Here is a 17,383-nt window from a genome sequence, read left to right as displayed (position 1 = left end):
TGAGTGTGGGAGGAAGAAATATATGAGATACCAAGGTGCTCTATACTTTATGCTCTTTGGGAATATGTTGTTAGGCTGATATGTTCAGAACTTTTTCCTATACAGTATATACTATTGCATGAAATGGGTTGTGTCCATGGCTTGAGCCCAAACTGGTATATATATATATATATATGTGTATATAATTACTATATTCCAGTACTGCATCAACGGTCGCTGTATTACGGAACACGAGAACATAATACCAGACTATTCACAGCACACTCCCAGCTACGTGAGATCAGAGACGAGTCCATTCTACGGAAACATCACGAGGTCTGTAGAAACGTTCTAGAAATGTATCCATGATGTAATTCTTATTTATTTGGTCGACAGATAATAACTTAAATTAAATAAACGACATCACAATACAGTCCATACAGCGAGATGTTTTAGTCTCGAGGTTGACGGTTTTTGTATATGGAGCTAGTTCTATACTAACTAATATTTTTATATACACGCACACAGTACCGAAGCGACCACACAGCCATACGTTAGCACGACAGCACCAGAATACAAACAAAACTATTACAATTATTTCCAAAAGAAAAGCACTGAATTTACCTCAACGACAGCTTCTACAACTACCTCCACTACATCAACATCAACAACAACAACAACAACTACAACGACGACCCAGACCCCTAATATATCAACAACAGAAAACGTATTAAAACACCACAGCACAACAAAACAGGCAGAAGACATACAAGTGACGGAGAGATCAACGACCAGTACATACCCACCATTCAAATACTCAATAACCTCAACGAAAAGTCCCTACGACTTCAAGGATTATCTCACAAAAACAACTAAACCCGAACCGAAGCGAGGTTTCTTTGGCAAAGAAGATTTAGAAGGTTTCTTCGGACGGGGGACCACGAAAAGTCCTTTCTCGAATAAGGGAATCAAATCTGTATTCAAAATAGGAACTTACTATTCACAAGCGAAATCATCAGACAATTCTATAAGACCAGATGCAAACTCACAACAAGTTCAAATCGAACCAGCGAGACTCGTCTTCTCTTACCGACGGAATCTGACCTCGGGAGAGCTCATAACAACATAGAAGTGCCATATTGGTAAGGCTATGATGTTGACCATATTGATGTCATTCTGTCTTTCGCCGCATCTTGACAAAACATTCTTCTTATCATCAGCATTTACAGACAGTCATTCGTGCCTCGTATTAGAAATATTCAGAAACAAGAAATGATACATTTTGTATATAACGCCTCCTCCCCTTCCTTCCCCTTCCTTCTTTTAATAAACAGCCCTTCCTTCAACGTGTACGAAAATCAAATTGTATGGATACTTTCGGATTCGACAAACAACCCCTTCTGGTGACGCTGTCAAACCTAATAGGGCTAACAGCTACAGTCAAGTCGACACTAAAAAAAAAATATAATAAACAGCCAACAATTCTTGCCGCCTTCTCTTTTGCAGCCCTGCAATATATTCTATATAAGTAAACGTCTTTAATTTCACACATTACCAACACATTATTTAAAACAAAAGAATATACATAAACATTGCATACAAAAAAAAAAAAACTAATATACATTTGTTCAATTACCTATAACGTGTATTTTATTGCAAAAACCATTTTTAATTCCATAGTTTCGTCATGTTTAACACAACATTTAGATTATAGATATTAGAGTATAATGGTAGATATTGTAGTAGTAAATAGTTTTCATTGTAGAAAATTTTATTATTTCAGCATGGATTGAGCATGGATCTCTAAACAATTATTTGCTTATCGATATGCAGTTGTGTACAGATAATTAATATGGCCGTTTATGTTCCAGCAGCCGCCATTAGCAAATCGAGCGGGAAAACTGACGGCTGGTACTGGACAAATGGTACCTTGTTACAAATAGTGTCTCAAGTAACAGACTCGATCCAGTAAATTTAATAAAATCACGCGTATAAATATTACCTCGGTAATATTATCTGTTACGAATTCGATATGCGAAGTCTATGTAATGTTACCAAACTGAAATGTCAGTGTCACGTAGTGTAGTGTTACATAGTTTGAAATTTCAATGTATATATTATAACTTTTGAATTGTTTGTACGAAAGATAATATTATCGACGACGTAATATTAATATCCTGCGGGTAATAATGTGTTGCACTTGATTGTGTAAGTGTCTGGGGACAATATTGTCGGGCACTAGTGAGTGATATTACAATGTGATTGTGTTAATGAACTATAAGTACATTGTAGAGATTAGACGAGGCCGGTATGAGACGAGGTCTCGATGGTTTTCAAATAACTAGAAATAATATTAGCCTATATATTTTTGTAAGCGGTTGTAATATATCATCGTAGTAAGATTACAAAAGAGAAACTGCCACAGAGTGCCTTTTTATAAATAAGATTAATACTCGTATGATCACACGGTATTGTCTATATTTTTTGTATGATTGAAGATATTTAAATATCGTTTATATTTTCAATAAACATTTTCTATGTACTTTTTACATGCGACTGGTTCGCAATTCATGTGTGATCATGTTCTTATGATTTCTTCTTTGACCTAAATTTTTATACTGTTATTTAAGAAAATTTTTACTCTAAAATTATTTATGTTAAATAGATTTGTAATTTTTAAAGTTACCATAGACTAAAAAGGTTTATAACATATTTTGGCAATTAGTTTTTTTTTAGGAGATAGTGAACTACCAACTGACGTCACTTGCCTGTTGCGTAACTATTTATTATATGCCAATTATTTATGTATGAACAAATCATAAGTTTTCTCCTAAATTTTTAAATCTAAGAAAAAATAAAAAAAATATCAACTTGATAATTGATTTTTATTTCTACCATCATTAATTTATTACAACAGTCCCAACACCAACACATTTAACACAAAAGTAAATTTTGTAATGTTTATAAATATTATTAAATAAACTATAAAAAAACTGTGTAATATACAGTAAAACATCACTGTGAGCTTAGGCTAGGTCTACATGGGTCACACTCATCTTAATATGGAATTATAAGTTTAGTAATATGATTACTAACATGTACACCTAGCCTTATTAGTTATTTTTAACTGATAATGGGTGGGCATTTACATTCTTTATTAATAACTTGACCAACATCCCAGCAGACATTGCAGCCATCAAACCAGCAGGCATAAATTTTCTACTGTTGTAGTATCTGTATAAAAAAAACATTATCAAGCGACACATCACGAATTAGTGGTTATTTGAATGAAATATATTTCTCTGTACGTAAAGACAAGGCTTTGTCCATAGACAAACTTCTGTCTCCCATGTTTCCTGTTTCTTATTTAATCTGTGCATGTGTGCAATATACTGATCATAATAATAGGTGGCAAAATGACAATTGTTTTAACTTTATATATATATTAAATAGCTAGCCAATCTCAATCACAAGAAGCTCCTGAAAATGTAAGCCATTCGAATGTACAATACATACAGAGGTTTAACAAATTTGTACAAAGAAAAAAAACATAGAAGAATAAAGAATCTGGTTTTCTTTAGGTATGGTAAATATTTTACCTATATCCCATGAGTCCTCCAAGAGACGCTGTAGTACCCAGCATGAGGGAGTAGTTTGAGGGGTCTTGAGAAAGCTGATAGGCTCCAATTCCTTATAATAGAAAAAACTATATTATTAATGATATAAGATTTTGATATGTATTCATTTAAATAAAACTAATCTAACATTATCATATCGTCTGCCCGTGATCACCGTTGTTGTTAAGGAACCGAAACGTCGGGTCTATGTAGTTTAAAATAATAAAAAAACCGTTTATCGTTTATCCGAAAAAACAATCATCGTTTTTGTTAAACGATATTATTGCCATAATGGCGTATAAAATAAATTTTGTTGATAAAAAACCAGTTAAGGTGACTTAAATATTAACTTCGCGATGACTGAAAAGGATTATTTGTGTTATAAATAAATATCATTTTCATGATACAGTCGCAAACATTACATTGTTTTTGTAATGAAAACGGCTACTTTATAGCGCTTTTCATCAACAGTTAATTCTGCGGTAATGAAATCAAAGAGTACTTACACGTACGTTCATAGCGGAGTTATCAGAAAATTTGCAACCTACTATACAAAGCAAATAGGTTACTTTAAATTTTTTAATATTACCTAATATAGATCCAAAAATGATTCCGGCGCCTAGGGAGGGAATTGAACCTGAAAATCAAAAGAATAGCAATTAATTGCCATAACTATAAAACTTTCAAACATATTATAGTAAGATAAAACAAAAATTAAAACTAATTTTTTTTCTATCTCATTTAAAACAAATATTCAGCGGTATTCTGACATTCACACACTTCAATTCAAGTAGAGACGTAATTAAGAAGTACCTACAATTTTTTTATGTTCTTTAACTCAAAATAAGGCGACATAGCTTTTCTTTATTCCTTCACCTTCCTTAAACATTGCGTAGCAACTAAGTAACCCGCATCAAGTGCAAAAAAACTTATGAAGATAAACCTTGAAGGTAGGAATAGACCAAAGAGAGAATGGGGTGGTTCATATAAAAAACTTATAGACATATCCACCTTCACATTTCATGTCAATGACCTGCCTTATAAAGATTTTACAAACCTCTAGTCTTTTTAACAAGCTGGTTTGCAAAGAGTATAGATCATAAATCGAAAAATAATAAATCGAAAATAAATAAACAATAAAGAGTACAGATAATAAATAAAACAACTTTCTTAGGATAATTATTAAGAAAAAAAAAAAAATTGCGATACTTACGATACACATGATATCAAATTAAATCGGTTTCTCAATAATATACTTATACTAATCGACACTTCCTCATTAATATAACATATTTAAATACGATATGTTATAGTCAGGAACATTTATAGAGCATTCATTTACCTGGTTAAAATCTTTTTGTAATGCTGTTATCAAGTAATTAGTAATAAAATAAGGAATATTTTATTTCCTCATTTTACTGTCTCCAGATTAACATTTAGATGACTTTTGGTATTTTAATATGAAAAAAAAAATAACAGTATTTTTTAGACCTAATCTCAACCTTTTATGTTTAGGCTACAACTTTTGCTCTATTAAGAAAATAAAAAAAAAAACCGAGACAATAGACGGCACATGATTTATCTGGCTAACAAGTTTGAGAATCACAACAAAGAAAGCACGGTTAGGCTGGCTATGAGCTGAAGGCTCATGCTATAAAAAACATCATGGCCAAACATTTTTTAAATGGCCATTACCTATTATGTCCGAAAATCTATGATAAGGACTCCAACATGCAGTAAATGCTGAATAGATTTAAATGGTGGTCAGACCAAAGATGGAACTGTGATCCAAGTGAGAAGATTTAGACGTAATAACTTTCTCACAAACAGGTTATCGAAAATGGATTTAAAATTCACCAAAATGTATAAATATTACCTATTAAAATAAAATTGTATATATAATGAGATCTAAGATTTTCGCGAGTATTCATTTAAATGAAACTAGTATTTTTCGGATTTACTACGCGGATTTTATTATTTAAAAACTACATAATCCCGACGTTTCGGTTACTTTGCAGCAACCGTGATCACGGGCAGACGAGGTGTGAATGTCTGTCAGTTGGTCCTTGTTATTTATCATCTACCGCCATCGATTTCTTAATTTTCTGGCGTACCGCTCTGGATGCCGGCAGAATGCGCTCACGGTGTCTTGAGGTCCTGCGGTGTGGTTTCGGACATGGGATTTTATATTTTTAAGAACGGGGTCCCAGGTGTTTGATAGATTCCAGCCATCTTCTCTATTGAAATTGGGATGTTTTTTAATTTCAATAGCCTCGCGAATTAATCTCGGTATATACTTGTCTTCCCGAGCGAGGATTTGAGGTTTATCAAAACGAATGTAGTGGCCTGGTTTGTCCATTGTGTGTTCACACACTGCTGACTTCGACGCGCGCCTGTTTTTGATGTCTGAGATGTGTTCCTTAACCAGTCCAAAGCAGTGTGTGAACACACAATGGACAAACCAGGCCACTACATTCGTTTTGATAAACCTCAAATCCTCGCTCGGGAAGACAAGTATATACCGAGATTAATTCGCGAGGCTATTGAAATTAAAAAACATCCCAATTTCAATAGAGAAGATGGCTGGAATCTATCAAACACCTGGGACCCCGTTCTTAAAAATATAAAATCCCATGTCCGAAACCACACCGCAGGACCTCAAGACACCGTGAGCGCATTCTGCCGGCATCCAGAGCGGTACGCCAGAAAATTAAGAAATCGATGGCGGTAGATGATAAATAACAAGGACCAACTGACAGACATTCACACCTCGTCTGCCCGTGATCACGGTTGCTGCAAAGTAACCGAAACGTCGGGATTATGTAGTTTTTAAATAATAAAATCCGCGTAGTAAATCCGAAAAATACTAGTTTCATTTAAATTTTATATATGACTGTATATTCAACTCCTACATTATCATCATCATCAGCCTATCGGAGCCCACTGGTGAGCAAAGGCCTCTTCTCACATGGAGAAGGTCAGAGCATTAATCACCACACTTGGTCAAGACGGGTTGGCGATTTCAATCTTAATTAATACATTATATTAATCCGTTACTTGTCTTGTCATTATTCAATAACATCTGTGGTAGGAACATAAATATTTTCTTTAACACAGAACTTGTGTGCTATAAACATCAAATATTATGAATTTCATACAAAACAATATTATCTAGAACACAATTTAAAAAAAAATGTTAATATATAGAACTTTTCATATTATAGTTAATATATATTTTTATTTTTAATGTTAATTTTGTTACAATTTGTAATTACGTTCTGATATTTTTTATTATTAAGCTATGTAAATTTTTAACTAAACAAACTCGATAGTAACAATTTATTTCCTTTTTAATATTGGTGAGAACATTGAAATGAAATTAAAACGTCTTCTAAAGTTATCAGAATGATAATTCGATACATGAGAGATAAAATAAAAGTGATAAGCGTTTCGACATATAATAACAAAACAAAATAAGAATAGACCTACGAGAAGCAGATCCTGTTATAAACGTGGAAATAATTCGATAGACAAAAATTAAAGGCTGTATTTTTTTATGCAAAATCTAGCAAACATCGGAGCCTCACCTGCTTTAGCATAACCCATAATACCGCCAGCAGCTACTGTTGCAGCATATGCAAAACCAAGGATATCGACTCCCATTTTATATTCCAATTAAATATTTAATAAATATAAATAAAGGGCGAAAGGCTCAAACTGCAAAGTACAAAATTATAAGTTATAACTATGTATGACAATTAGACGACTACTGACCGCTGATGTTTGACAACAATTGACAACTAACCGGTGTCAATGAATAGAAATAGAAAATTATGACAATTAATTTTTTTTTAGAAATCTGTATTGCATTGAATGTTATTTCTTTATGTTGATTGTTATTAGTATTTAAAAAAACATAAAAGTCGTTTTTATTACACCTAGAAATTAAAAATATGAATAGAAATATTTTTAATCCAGTAATATAATGAAAAAACGATTAATTTATGAGAAATATTAAAATATATATTTAATTAGTGCTTATTTTAAATTTATAATAAGATGTTTTGAGGGTAATATAATTTATTTGAAAAATATTATTTTGTAAAAAATACTTCTATTATATCAACGAAGCCTACCAATTCAAACTTATTAAAATAGTGTTTATTATTGTTTAAATATTAATAACAACCTTTTTTAGTTTTCTATTGTCATCTTACACAATTTTTGTGGATGGTGTAATCTGTACAAGAAGAAATCGGATGTCAAAAAATGTGCCGTTGACACTTGACTTGTTTAAATTTTAAAAATTAGTACCTACTTAAACTTTTGGTTTCAAATTTATGCTTAGCGTAAACGACAAAAAAAAAACGCGATTACTACAGAGTCATAGCATTCTAAAAGCATTGCAACAAAACTGGTGCAAATTAACATTTAAAATGTAGAGCCAAATTTGCAAATATTTCGTCACAGTTTAAAATAGTATGTCATTTCGGATGAAGATATAATGCTAAGTATCATTATGACTGTACAATTTTGCAAGGCCATTGGTATTCAGTTTATAAACTCTTGTAGTAGCACGCGAACGTAATCCACACTGAAAGAACACACTAAGCGGTAATGACAAATCGATAGTTTACCTTAACAAAAGTGAATTAAACGTTATAAATATGTTGAAGAGTGCGTCAAAAGTTACAATTAATACAGGAAATGTTCTCAATCTGATTGATATTAAGAAAAAAGCTGGACAAAATGTGACTGAAGAGGTTAGTCAGTTGTTTCATTATTTAATATTTCAAATGTTTATGGTATATTTAATTTGATGTAGTTTATGATCCATAGTATTTTTTTTTTTATTTCTTGCTTTGTAGTTTTATACTATTTCTATTATTTTAGAAATTCATTGATAGCATTAACAAATAATTTAATTTTGTAATATCTGCAATCCTTTAATTGAGGGTCTTCAGATTTCGGCTTACGTAATGATATATGTACGAGTTTATAAAAAATATAGAATGGATTCTTATTTTTATCTCTTGAATTAACATAATATTTTTTCTTGAAACGGTACCAACATAATTATAACACAATTTGCTTTCATAACATCTCATAGCCGTTTCTCAAACAATCGTGTTTACTGAATGAGTACTTGGGAATTGTAATACTTGTAATGTAGAAGTGTAGACCTTGAAATTAAATATATATTGTATAAATAACAACTATAGTAGTTATAGTATTATTTTATGAATAGAAAAACTTAACATCATGAATCACTAATGTTACATTGAATATCTAATTGTTTTCAATAACAATATCAATCAAGTCAATTGTATTGTTGTGTCAGTTTAAAATTAAAATGCATTTTTAGTTAACCATTAATAAGGATATATTTTTAATATATTATATAAACATATTTATAGACTATATTAAAAATATTACTTGCTTAATAGCTAAGGTTATTCTGTGTAAAATATGTGCATTTAATTTTAAAATTAACGAAAAAAAAAAATTATTTATTATCTATAATTCCTGGGTAGATTTGTGTTCATTATTACGTTTTATGTAGATAGATAAATTAAATTCGGCAGATTGACTGTCTTGGAATACTAATTTCAATAAAGGTAAAGAAATAATAGTGATGAACAACACTAATTTAGAATTTTTTGAAGTTAAGAGCATATTGAGTTATTCAAATCGCTAAACAATTTGTTTATTGAAAATTTATATAAGAAAATAATTAACTTTTGTTATGAGATAGTTTTCGATATGATTTTTTTCTGTTTCAGTTGTCAGAGAGCATTAAATTAACGCTATCAGAGTGGGGTACACAGAACGGACATTCTCTGCCGAATGGATCGATCGCCAACACTTCGACACAGGCAAATCTAGTACTATTGTCTACCGACTCCAAAACCGTCTTGAACATCACCAGACCTCATGATGATGTACAGAATAAAATGGCCGAGGAGGAGAGGAAGAATCTGAAGATAGGGGTCAAGATATTCATTAATGAAGACAGTACGGCCGATCTGAGGGAGTGTTTGGATAGTGGTAAGTAATTTGGACATTTCGTCTACACTTTAAAGGACTGTTACGTTAATATAATTATAATGATATGTCAATGATATGTTAATGATACATTAATCATAATTAAACTATACAAATGATATGTAACTATTATGATATCATTGTTAATAGTTGCAATAATTTGCATTTGTTGTATGAATGTCATTTCGTATATGTTTTTTGTATACATTTAAAGAATTCTAAACACTGAATTAAATTTGCAGATTTTTATCTTGTATCTGTTTATTTATTATTGTGGTACTAAAAAAAACTAAAAGATGTTTTGAGCTGAAATTACATTATATTTAAAATACCTCTGAAAATCTATTGTCTATGTCAGCTCACAAATTAATAGACATATAGATAATAATAATTAAAAAAGTTTATTCAATAACAGTTGTTAGTGTATGTAGAATATATTTTAATGCCATAATTTGAAAAAAGAACATAATCTAAAATTATTTTAAACTCAAACAATGATGATGTTTAAAAAGTCGTTCATATATTTTTTTATTTTTATTTTTATATGCCAGTGTTCAAAACATACATATATATATAGCTAGAGATCATAGACAATACAAAAATGCATACTACACTTAAATTTCATTGTATTTGGAGGATACATTATTTATAGTCTTAATTGTTTTCTTATGAATCATTAAATTTTGAATACCTATAGCTTTTTTATATAATTAAAATAACAAACTAACAGTGAGACAAGAATGAGGTTCTTTTTTACTTTGCATATATATATATATTACTTTATTTTTATTAATATCGCTTAAACTTCCTTAGTTGTTCTATTAATTAAATTGTTGTCAGTAATAATTAAGTAATAAAGTTTTTATGAACTGAGTTGCAAACGCCAGTTTCATATATCAGAAACCATTAAACATACCAACACTACAAATAATGCCATAATTATATAATGCCAAAATACCATTAAAATGCCAATACGAAATTTTTACAATACGTAATTAATTCTTTGCGGACTGCATAAGTCCTGTTTCCTTAAATCATTTACTTATACTTAGCAACGAAAGAACACAAAAACGGACATACAGACGAAAATCTTCAACAATTTAAAACAGGAAAAATATGCAATAAAAAATTAAAATCATATATCATCCGTGAATAATAATTTATGCCCACTTGTTACTGATAAGAAAAATGTTTACTGATAACGCATACAAAGGAACATTTCAAAAATATGTACTATTATTAAAAAATAATATGAAGACAGAATTCAATGTTGTCTTTTATTAGTTATCTATGGAAAATTCATTACATAAATTACCTTGATATAATGTTTTATTGTAATGTTTTAATACAGTGGCCTCGTTTTTCATTCATAATTAATCTGATCTATATCTATATATATATATATATATATCTATATATATATCTATATCTATATATATATATATATATATATATAATTTGTTATTATCATATAATAATACAATTAATGTTATCTTTCTTTTATATCTAGTCGTGGAGGTCATAAAAAAAATGACCCTCACAATCTAATTACATTGAAATCGAGAGTTTATTGGTATTGATCATAGTTTTATCAAGTTCAAAAAAAGTAGTATTTCAATATGTTTACGCAGTTAGTTGTCGAGTTGAATTTGTACTAAAATGACGCTTCTATGATTATTTTCGTATATTTATTTTTGTATAGGTACTCAAACAATCGTGTAATACACACCTTATCGTCTAATATACGTTTGTTTGTTTGTTTGTGTAACATTACGTTGTTAACAATCGTGTAATAAACACCTTAATCGTGTATAGTTAAAAAAATACGAATGGTTTTCCACACACATATATATATATATGTGTGTGTATATATACTAGCTGTTACCCGCGACTCCGTCTGCGTAAGAAAAATAATAAGAAACTTTAAAGCCCCGTATGCGCCCTGCCTCTTACTCGCGCGTTATAATTTCGGGATGGTCATTCGGGATCTTGAAAAAAGTATCCTAAGCTACTGCGTAGATTTATGAATGAAAAATAAAAAAAAACTGTTTAGTTCCGCTATTCGAACCCTTAGTAGGGATACTGTAGAATAAATAGTACTTTATTTTACGATATCCTCAACTTATCTATAGAGCAGTATTTTAAGTACATTTATAACACACTACATTGATTGTTAGTACAATGAAGATCTTTATCAATGACGATGAATTGTTTGTAAAATTGTTTTTCTATCAAATAAATTATGAATTTTGTACTTATTGATTATTCTCTGTATCTTGGCATCGTGGTTAACATGTGGTGAACTTTAGTTAAAAAAAAAATGTCATATAAAATTTTAAACCAAATATATCTTAAACCAACTTTTAAACTAAATTAATGATACATATTATAAAATAATATGTATCATAATTTAGTTAATTTAGTCTGTTCGCGATAAACGGAAAAAGTATTGCTCCGATTATCAAGCAGTTCTCACCACTGGATAGCGTGATTCTCGAGGAAGGTTTTAGTTTATAATTTGTTAAGTTTTTGTATTTACTTGTGTGTACATTAACGATATTTGTTGAAGATGTCGGGAAACATGAGCCGTCTGAGAGCTTTTAACGAAAACACTGCCTTAAGTCTTTGAGATTTAGCAAAATACTATATGTGGGAATTGTGTATCTTATATAGGTCTACAGAAAAGTCCGCGGTGCCATATGTCTATCTCTTAAGGATAACATGCTATATCCATTTCTAAACTTTTAAAAATTGCCATTCCTAACGCGTTTATTGGAAAGCTATCTACATAAATACGGCACTAAGTCTTATCAAAATAAATTACTTCGTTTTCAAGCGTACAGCAGTATCCGTAAATTACATTTTAAATCATTAAAATCGAGCGTACCGTTTGAAAGTTATCATAATATAAGTTTGATAATTCTCAAAATTAAATAGGTTATTATATATTTTTTGTAAAGAACCCGTGCGAAGCCGGGGCTGGTACCTAGTTTGGTATATAAATTTGTATTTAATTATCAATCTACAAATTTATTAATAGAAATATTATTGAAATTTCTCATTACGTTTTTAAAAATTACTAGATATTATCAAATGACATTGTTTTTTTTTATATCAGGACTTTTGTTTTTGTCGTTTCTTTTTTCAAACCAAACAGTTTTTAATGTCAATTTCACTGAATATAAAGCAATACTTACTTAAGTATTACTTGGTCACTAAAATTCTTAATTCTGTTCCAATCGAATATAATATTCTTATCTCGACGTATGTTATTATGATATGACTAGACATTTAATTAGGCTCTCATATAGATAATGATTAGATTTGTATCTAAACTGATATCTGCTATCACGGTCACGATATAGATTTTAACATAAGCAAAGCCGGAGTGATATCCTGTATATGCTGTATTTGCAGTTTTCTCCGCGCTTCGAACTGAAAACATAGAGAGCGTCATACTGTCCTACAACCCAGATATATTGCACAGAGACGACGGCAAAGACGATAATCATAAAACAGCCTTCACAAAAGCCTCACCGATATCATTGGGCAGCAATGTTGGTAAGACATTTTATCTTCACAGATACAAAACACTCAAAGATAAAAGAAAGGAACGTATAGTACATTTTAGTTTCACTTATATAACTACATTTTCTATAGTAAATTTGAACCACAGGCGAATATTTATAGCTATTAATGTACACATGTTATTATTCATAATGCTGGTAATTCCCTAGATAAGGGACTTCATATAAAATCATTAGTTTTTATTACAATACTATAGCTTACATGTCGATAGTGTACGCACTGTTCCCCACTTTAAAATGAACTTCCTTCAATGTTATTTTTTTGATTATCTTTATCCATACCCCGAGGCTGCATCGCCAAACAAAACTACTTGTAGTATAATGACAAAATTTTAGAACTATTATAAAAATGTACAGAAATAATAAGTTGGAAGTTTTAGTATCGTTCAGCTGTTTCCAAAAAAATCTGCAAAATTTTTGGTCTATCTTCATATAAGTTCCTAGTTGGATGTCAAGCACGTGCACCGAAACTTACTTTTTCCATTGCTGACTCTGAGTATATATTTTTTTGGCGTCGTTTTTTTTCATCTATAGAAAAACGGCTATAACTTATCCTAGCTAAATGAATTTACAAATCAGTCCCAGTCCTGTACACAAACCCCCATTTTCTTTCTGGGGTCTCACCGTCCCCTTTAGCCCTCAAGGGGTCGCTATTGCCCTCCTTGGGAAGGGTTCACGTAAAGGGTAATGGTTATATCGAAGAATGGAAGTAAGCTGCTTCTTGTATATTTTCAGCTCGCATATCAAGTAACGAGATGGAGGCAGACAACGAGGCGGACGCGAGGAAATGTGAAGCGATATTACCAGGGATAAAGATACTGTGGGCTGTGCTGGAAGATTATGTGAAGGAAGGTAGGGATATTACTATTGTAGTTTGATTCAAATAATTGTAACCATAGTCGTAAATAATCATGTATATATATATAGGTTTCTAACAAAATTATTTAAAAAATAAAGTTGTCTTATAAAGCCAGTACTTTAAGTACTTAAATAAGTGAAATTCAATTTACAAAGACACAAGTCACGTCGACAAAACACTTTCCCGCGTAAAAGTGAGCAAAGCAGATGTCATCGCTTTAACGTCACTTCGGGTGCGTTCGGGAATTTTAAGGATCGGTTCAAATTAAATGTGTGTTCCCTAAATATATATATATATATATATAATGATAAATACTCCTTACTCTATCCGTTTCCTTCAGGGCGCGTTCTCCAGTTAGGCGTGGCGGACGTCGGAGGTGGTTGTCTTCGTAAGCTGCATGCGTGGGCCCGCGTGAAGCCCGCCATAGCCCAGATCAATCTCGCTTCGTGTTGTGTCGTACCGCCGGCGCTGCACGCCTTCTGTAAGGCCAATGACGTGCAACTCCTCACTCACGCCGACCCGCCAGGTGTGCATGCATATCATAAGGCTTGATCTCCAGACGAACTCATATGATGCACTCGGACATAATGAAAGAGTGGCACCGCTGCTTAAATTAGTATGGAAATTTTAATGATCTTCATAAGTTGAAGCTGCTATTAGCATTTTATATGTATATATATATATATATATATATATAAAAATTCACACACACATATATATATATATATAATTTTTAGTAAGATTACAATTTATCAATACATTGCAAACCGAACACTAAAGCTTGTACAATATTAGGTTACAATTAATTTAATGAGACAATAATAAATTATTAATAATTGATGATATTTTAAGCGAGTCATCTAGAGGACGGGTTGCAAATTACAATTTTTTCAACAGCCAACACCACAGTTCAAACTTCTTCCATTCTATTGTTTCATTTGAGCGTGTTTTAGGGTTGCATATACATATTAAAATTATTTTTGTTATTAATGGAAGCTATTGACTGGCAAAAAGTTATTAAAAAAAAGTGAAGTGGGTGTAAAAAAAAATTCAGTCGCAAATTTATGATATGACCTCATGTGTGATGGTAACCAGATATTAATATGAAGGCAAATAATTGCAAGTAACTTATATATATATACATATTATATATATATATATATATATATATATGTATAAACAAATTGTGGATGTTGATATCATTATGGGTCAACAAAAATTAGTTAAAAGAATTCCAAGATAGCAATAAAACCTATTAAAACACTATTAAGATTATTCAAGAACGTTTCTAGCAATTATTAGTGTAAGATTATAACTACATAGAAAGAGAATGGAGACAGGTTAGACATTTTAGAAAAAATGTTATTGCATCAATTCAAATTGCATCTCCGTCCGGAAATATAATATCATAAGTTTAAGTTAATAATCCCAAAACACTAATATAAAAGCGAGCAAGCAAAAAACAAAGCAAACAATGTTATTCCACTCAACAAACAAGTTACATAGAGAAGCAAAATATATATATTTGTATGAAAATAAAATAGAAAGAGCCCTCGTCCGAAGATATGAAGAAATGTGAAAAATAACAAAATATACATATAAATTAATATGCTGATTGGAAACTTCTACGGAATTTTGGGGTTCATAAATTCTAAGCGCTGTACATGTGGCAGATACAAATCTTATTAATGAGTCATTTTGTCATTAGTAAGAAATCCTTTGATGTAAAATATTTTTTTGCATTTAAAATTTAGTTTGTCAAGAAAAATATGAAGATTCTTAGTTGGTGTGCCATGAGTTATAAACAATGCTAGGATCAAACCTTAACAAGGAGCAGTGGGTAATGTTTTAAGTTTTAAGATAATTGATACTATTGGTACAGTCCAAGTAACTAAATGTGATAAGAGTTTCAAATAAAAGAAAATTTGGTAAATATCTAAAGGTATACATTGTAACAAATAATAAAATAACTTTTTTGTAACAGAACTATATCTGTTAGATTATAGACCTGTTCTGCTATTTGCTCTCTCGATTTGGGTTATATTTTACTTCATGCAAGCCATAGATTTTTATATGTACACAAATTTTGTTAATAGTTATGTCTATAAAAACAATCTCCCCGAGTTACCCTTTATGTACTTCTGACACAACATTAATATTATATATATATATATATATAATTATTTTTTTTTGCAGATCTACTGACAGTCGCAGCTATTAAAGCAGTCTCCGAGGCCGGAGGATGTGAGACACTGGATTGGTGTGCCAGATACCAGGTCCATATAAAATGTAGGGGAGTCCTGGCCTTGAAGGGATACGTCTGCAAAGCGACCATAGATAATAAGAAAAAATAAAATATAAATTATATCATTATACGAATTATGATCTACAGACATTTATTATGTACCGAGTACTTATCAGTTGGTATGGTTACCCTAACTATGTGATACATACCGTGGAGGTATTAAAATAAAATTGAAAATCCTATGAATTTATATAAGGCTTAAATTAAATTAAATTAAATATTAAATTTTTTAAAAAACAAAAAAAAATTGTATATTTATACCACATGGGCACTTTTTTTAATTTTTTCAATAACGTATAAACCAGCACAGAGTATTATATACGAACAAACCTAATTTTATTTTTAACTAGCAACACTTAAATATTTTGGTGTATATTTTCAGCAAGCCTTTATATAAAAAATATATTATTTAAACATTCCGCTTCATGTATTAAAATACGGTTTTTCTAATGCATTTCTATTTATTATAATTTTTTTTTTTTATCCTTATATTGATTTTCTGAAAACCTAAATTATCTCAATACGACGGACTTGAAGTAAAAATATTTTTTTTTTAATATGACAAAAACTTATACTTTTATTTATTTTATTATGTAATTAAAGGTCTTCGGATTTATATTTATTTAATACAAGTATTGCCATTTAAAAAATATTAACCCTACTTCAGGTTTATTTGTTTTGGGATTTGCTATGAAATATAGTCTTTATAATAACATTATGTTAAATTAAAAATTAAATCTTTGCTGTTTGAAATTAAAATTATTAATAAATTAACTGATTTTTATTTAGCTATTTCTTATTTGAACTCGTTTCAAATACGAATTTAAACGCGTCGGTTGTAGTTTTCGAAGTGTATTGCCAACAAAACATATTGAATATAGAACTGACTTTATTTTTACACTTAAAACACACAACGTCAAATAAAATCAGATAATTTGATGATTGTAATCGAGACGAAATTCTCAGCATTCCATGGATTCACCGTGCGGGT

The 17,383-nt window shown here is 30.4% G+C and overlaps 3 protein-coding genes across 9 annotated transcripts in view; 2 read left to right on the top strand and 1 right to left on the bottom strand.

The window, feature by feature from the left end:
* LOC116775149 (A disintegrin and metalloproteinase with thrombospondin motifs like) overlaps positions 1-2,857 on the top strand; it is a 61,913-nt gene extending 59,056 nt beyond the window's left edge. For 4 of the 7 annotated variants that reach the window (XM_032667975.2, XM_032667973.2, XM_032667977.2 and 1 more), the window contains 3 exons: positions 200-315; positions 508-1,121; positions 1,854-2,857. In XM_032667975.2, coding sequence (XP_032523866.2) covers positions 200-315; positions 508-1,108 — 717 coding nt within the window. In that variant the 3' untranslated portion in view covers positions 1,109-1,121; positions 1,854-2,857. Of the gene's footprint in view, positions 1-199; positions 316-507; positions 1,122-1,850 lie in introns of those variants that run through there. The other 3 variants (XM_032667974.2, XM_032667979.2, XM_032667978.2) reach the window with 3 other exon arrangements.
* Positions 2,848-7,397, bottom strand: LOC116775151 (transmembrane protein 14C). The gene is made up of 4 exons (XM_032667982.2): positions 7,184-7,397; positions 4,186-4,233; positions 3,579-3,669; positions 2,848-3,213 (listed from the first exon to the last, which is right to left on the bottom strand). Exons 1-4 carry the CDS (start codon positions 7,257-7,259, stop codon positions 3,093-3,095), a joined length of 336 nt encoding a protein of 111 aa, XP_032523873.1. The 5' UTR covers positions 7,260-7,397; the 3' UTR covers positions 2,848-3,092.
* A 490-nt stretch (positions 7,398-7,887) lies between these two features.
* LOC116775418 (glutamate--cysteine ligase regulatory subunit) lies at positions 7,888-17,166 on the top strand. The gene is made up of 6 exons (XM_061524634.1): positions 7,888-8,359; positions 9,380-9,644; positions 13,059-13,202; positions 13,964-14,080; positions 14,428-14,613; positions 16,284-17,166. Exons 1-6 carry the CDS (start codon positions 8,264-8,266, stop codon positions 16,439-16,441), a joined length of 966 nt encoding a protein of 321 aa, XP_061380618.1. The 5' UTR covers positions 7,888-8,263; the 3' UTR covers positions 16,442-17,166.
* Positions 17,167-17,383: the final 217 nt, after the last annotated feature.

Source organism: Danaus plexippus, chromosome 25 (genome assembly GCF_018135715.1).
Source record: "Danaus plexippus chromosome 25, MEX_DaPlex, whole genome shotgun sequence".
NCBI lineage: Eukaryota > Metazoa > Arthropoda > Insecta > Lepidoptera > Nymphalidae > Danaus > Danaus plexippus.
This window is presented reverse-complemented; position numbering and strand designations above follow the sequence as displayed.

Coding starts and splice junctions, on each gene's coding strand:
- LOC116775151 (XM_032667982.2), bottom strand. CDS start 7,259: ATGGGAGTCGATATCCTTGGTTTTGCATATGCTGCAACAGTAGCTGCT. Junction 4,234..7,183: donor TATGGGTTATGCTAAAGCAG/GTGAGGCTCCGA, acceptor TTTGATTTTCAG/GTTCAATTCCCTCCCTAGGC. Junction 3,670..4,185: donor CATTTTTGGATCTATATTAG/GTAATATTAAAA, acceptor TTCTATTATAAG/GAATTGGAGCCTATCAGCTT.
- LOC116775418 (XM_061524634.1), top strand. CDS start 8,264: ATGTTGAAGAGTGCGTCAAAAGTTACAATTAATACAGGAAATGTTCTC. Junction 8,360..9,379: donor GACAAAATGTGACTGAAGAG/GTTAGTCAGTTG, acceptor TTTCTGTTTCAG/TTGTCAGAGAGCATTAAATT. Junction 14,081..14,427: donor GGAAGATTATGTGAAGGAAG/GTAGGGATATTA, acceptor CGTTTCCTTCAG/GGCGCGTTCTCCAGTTAGGC.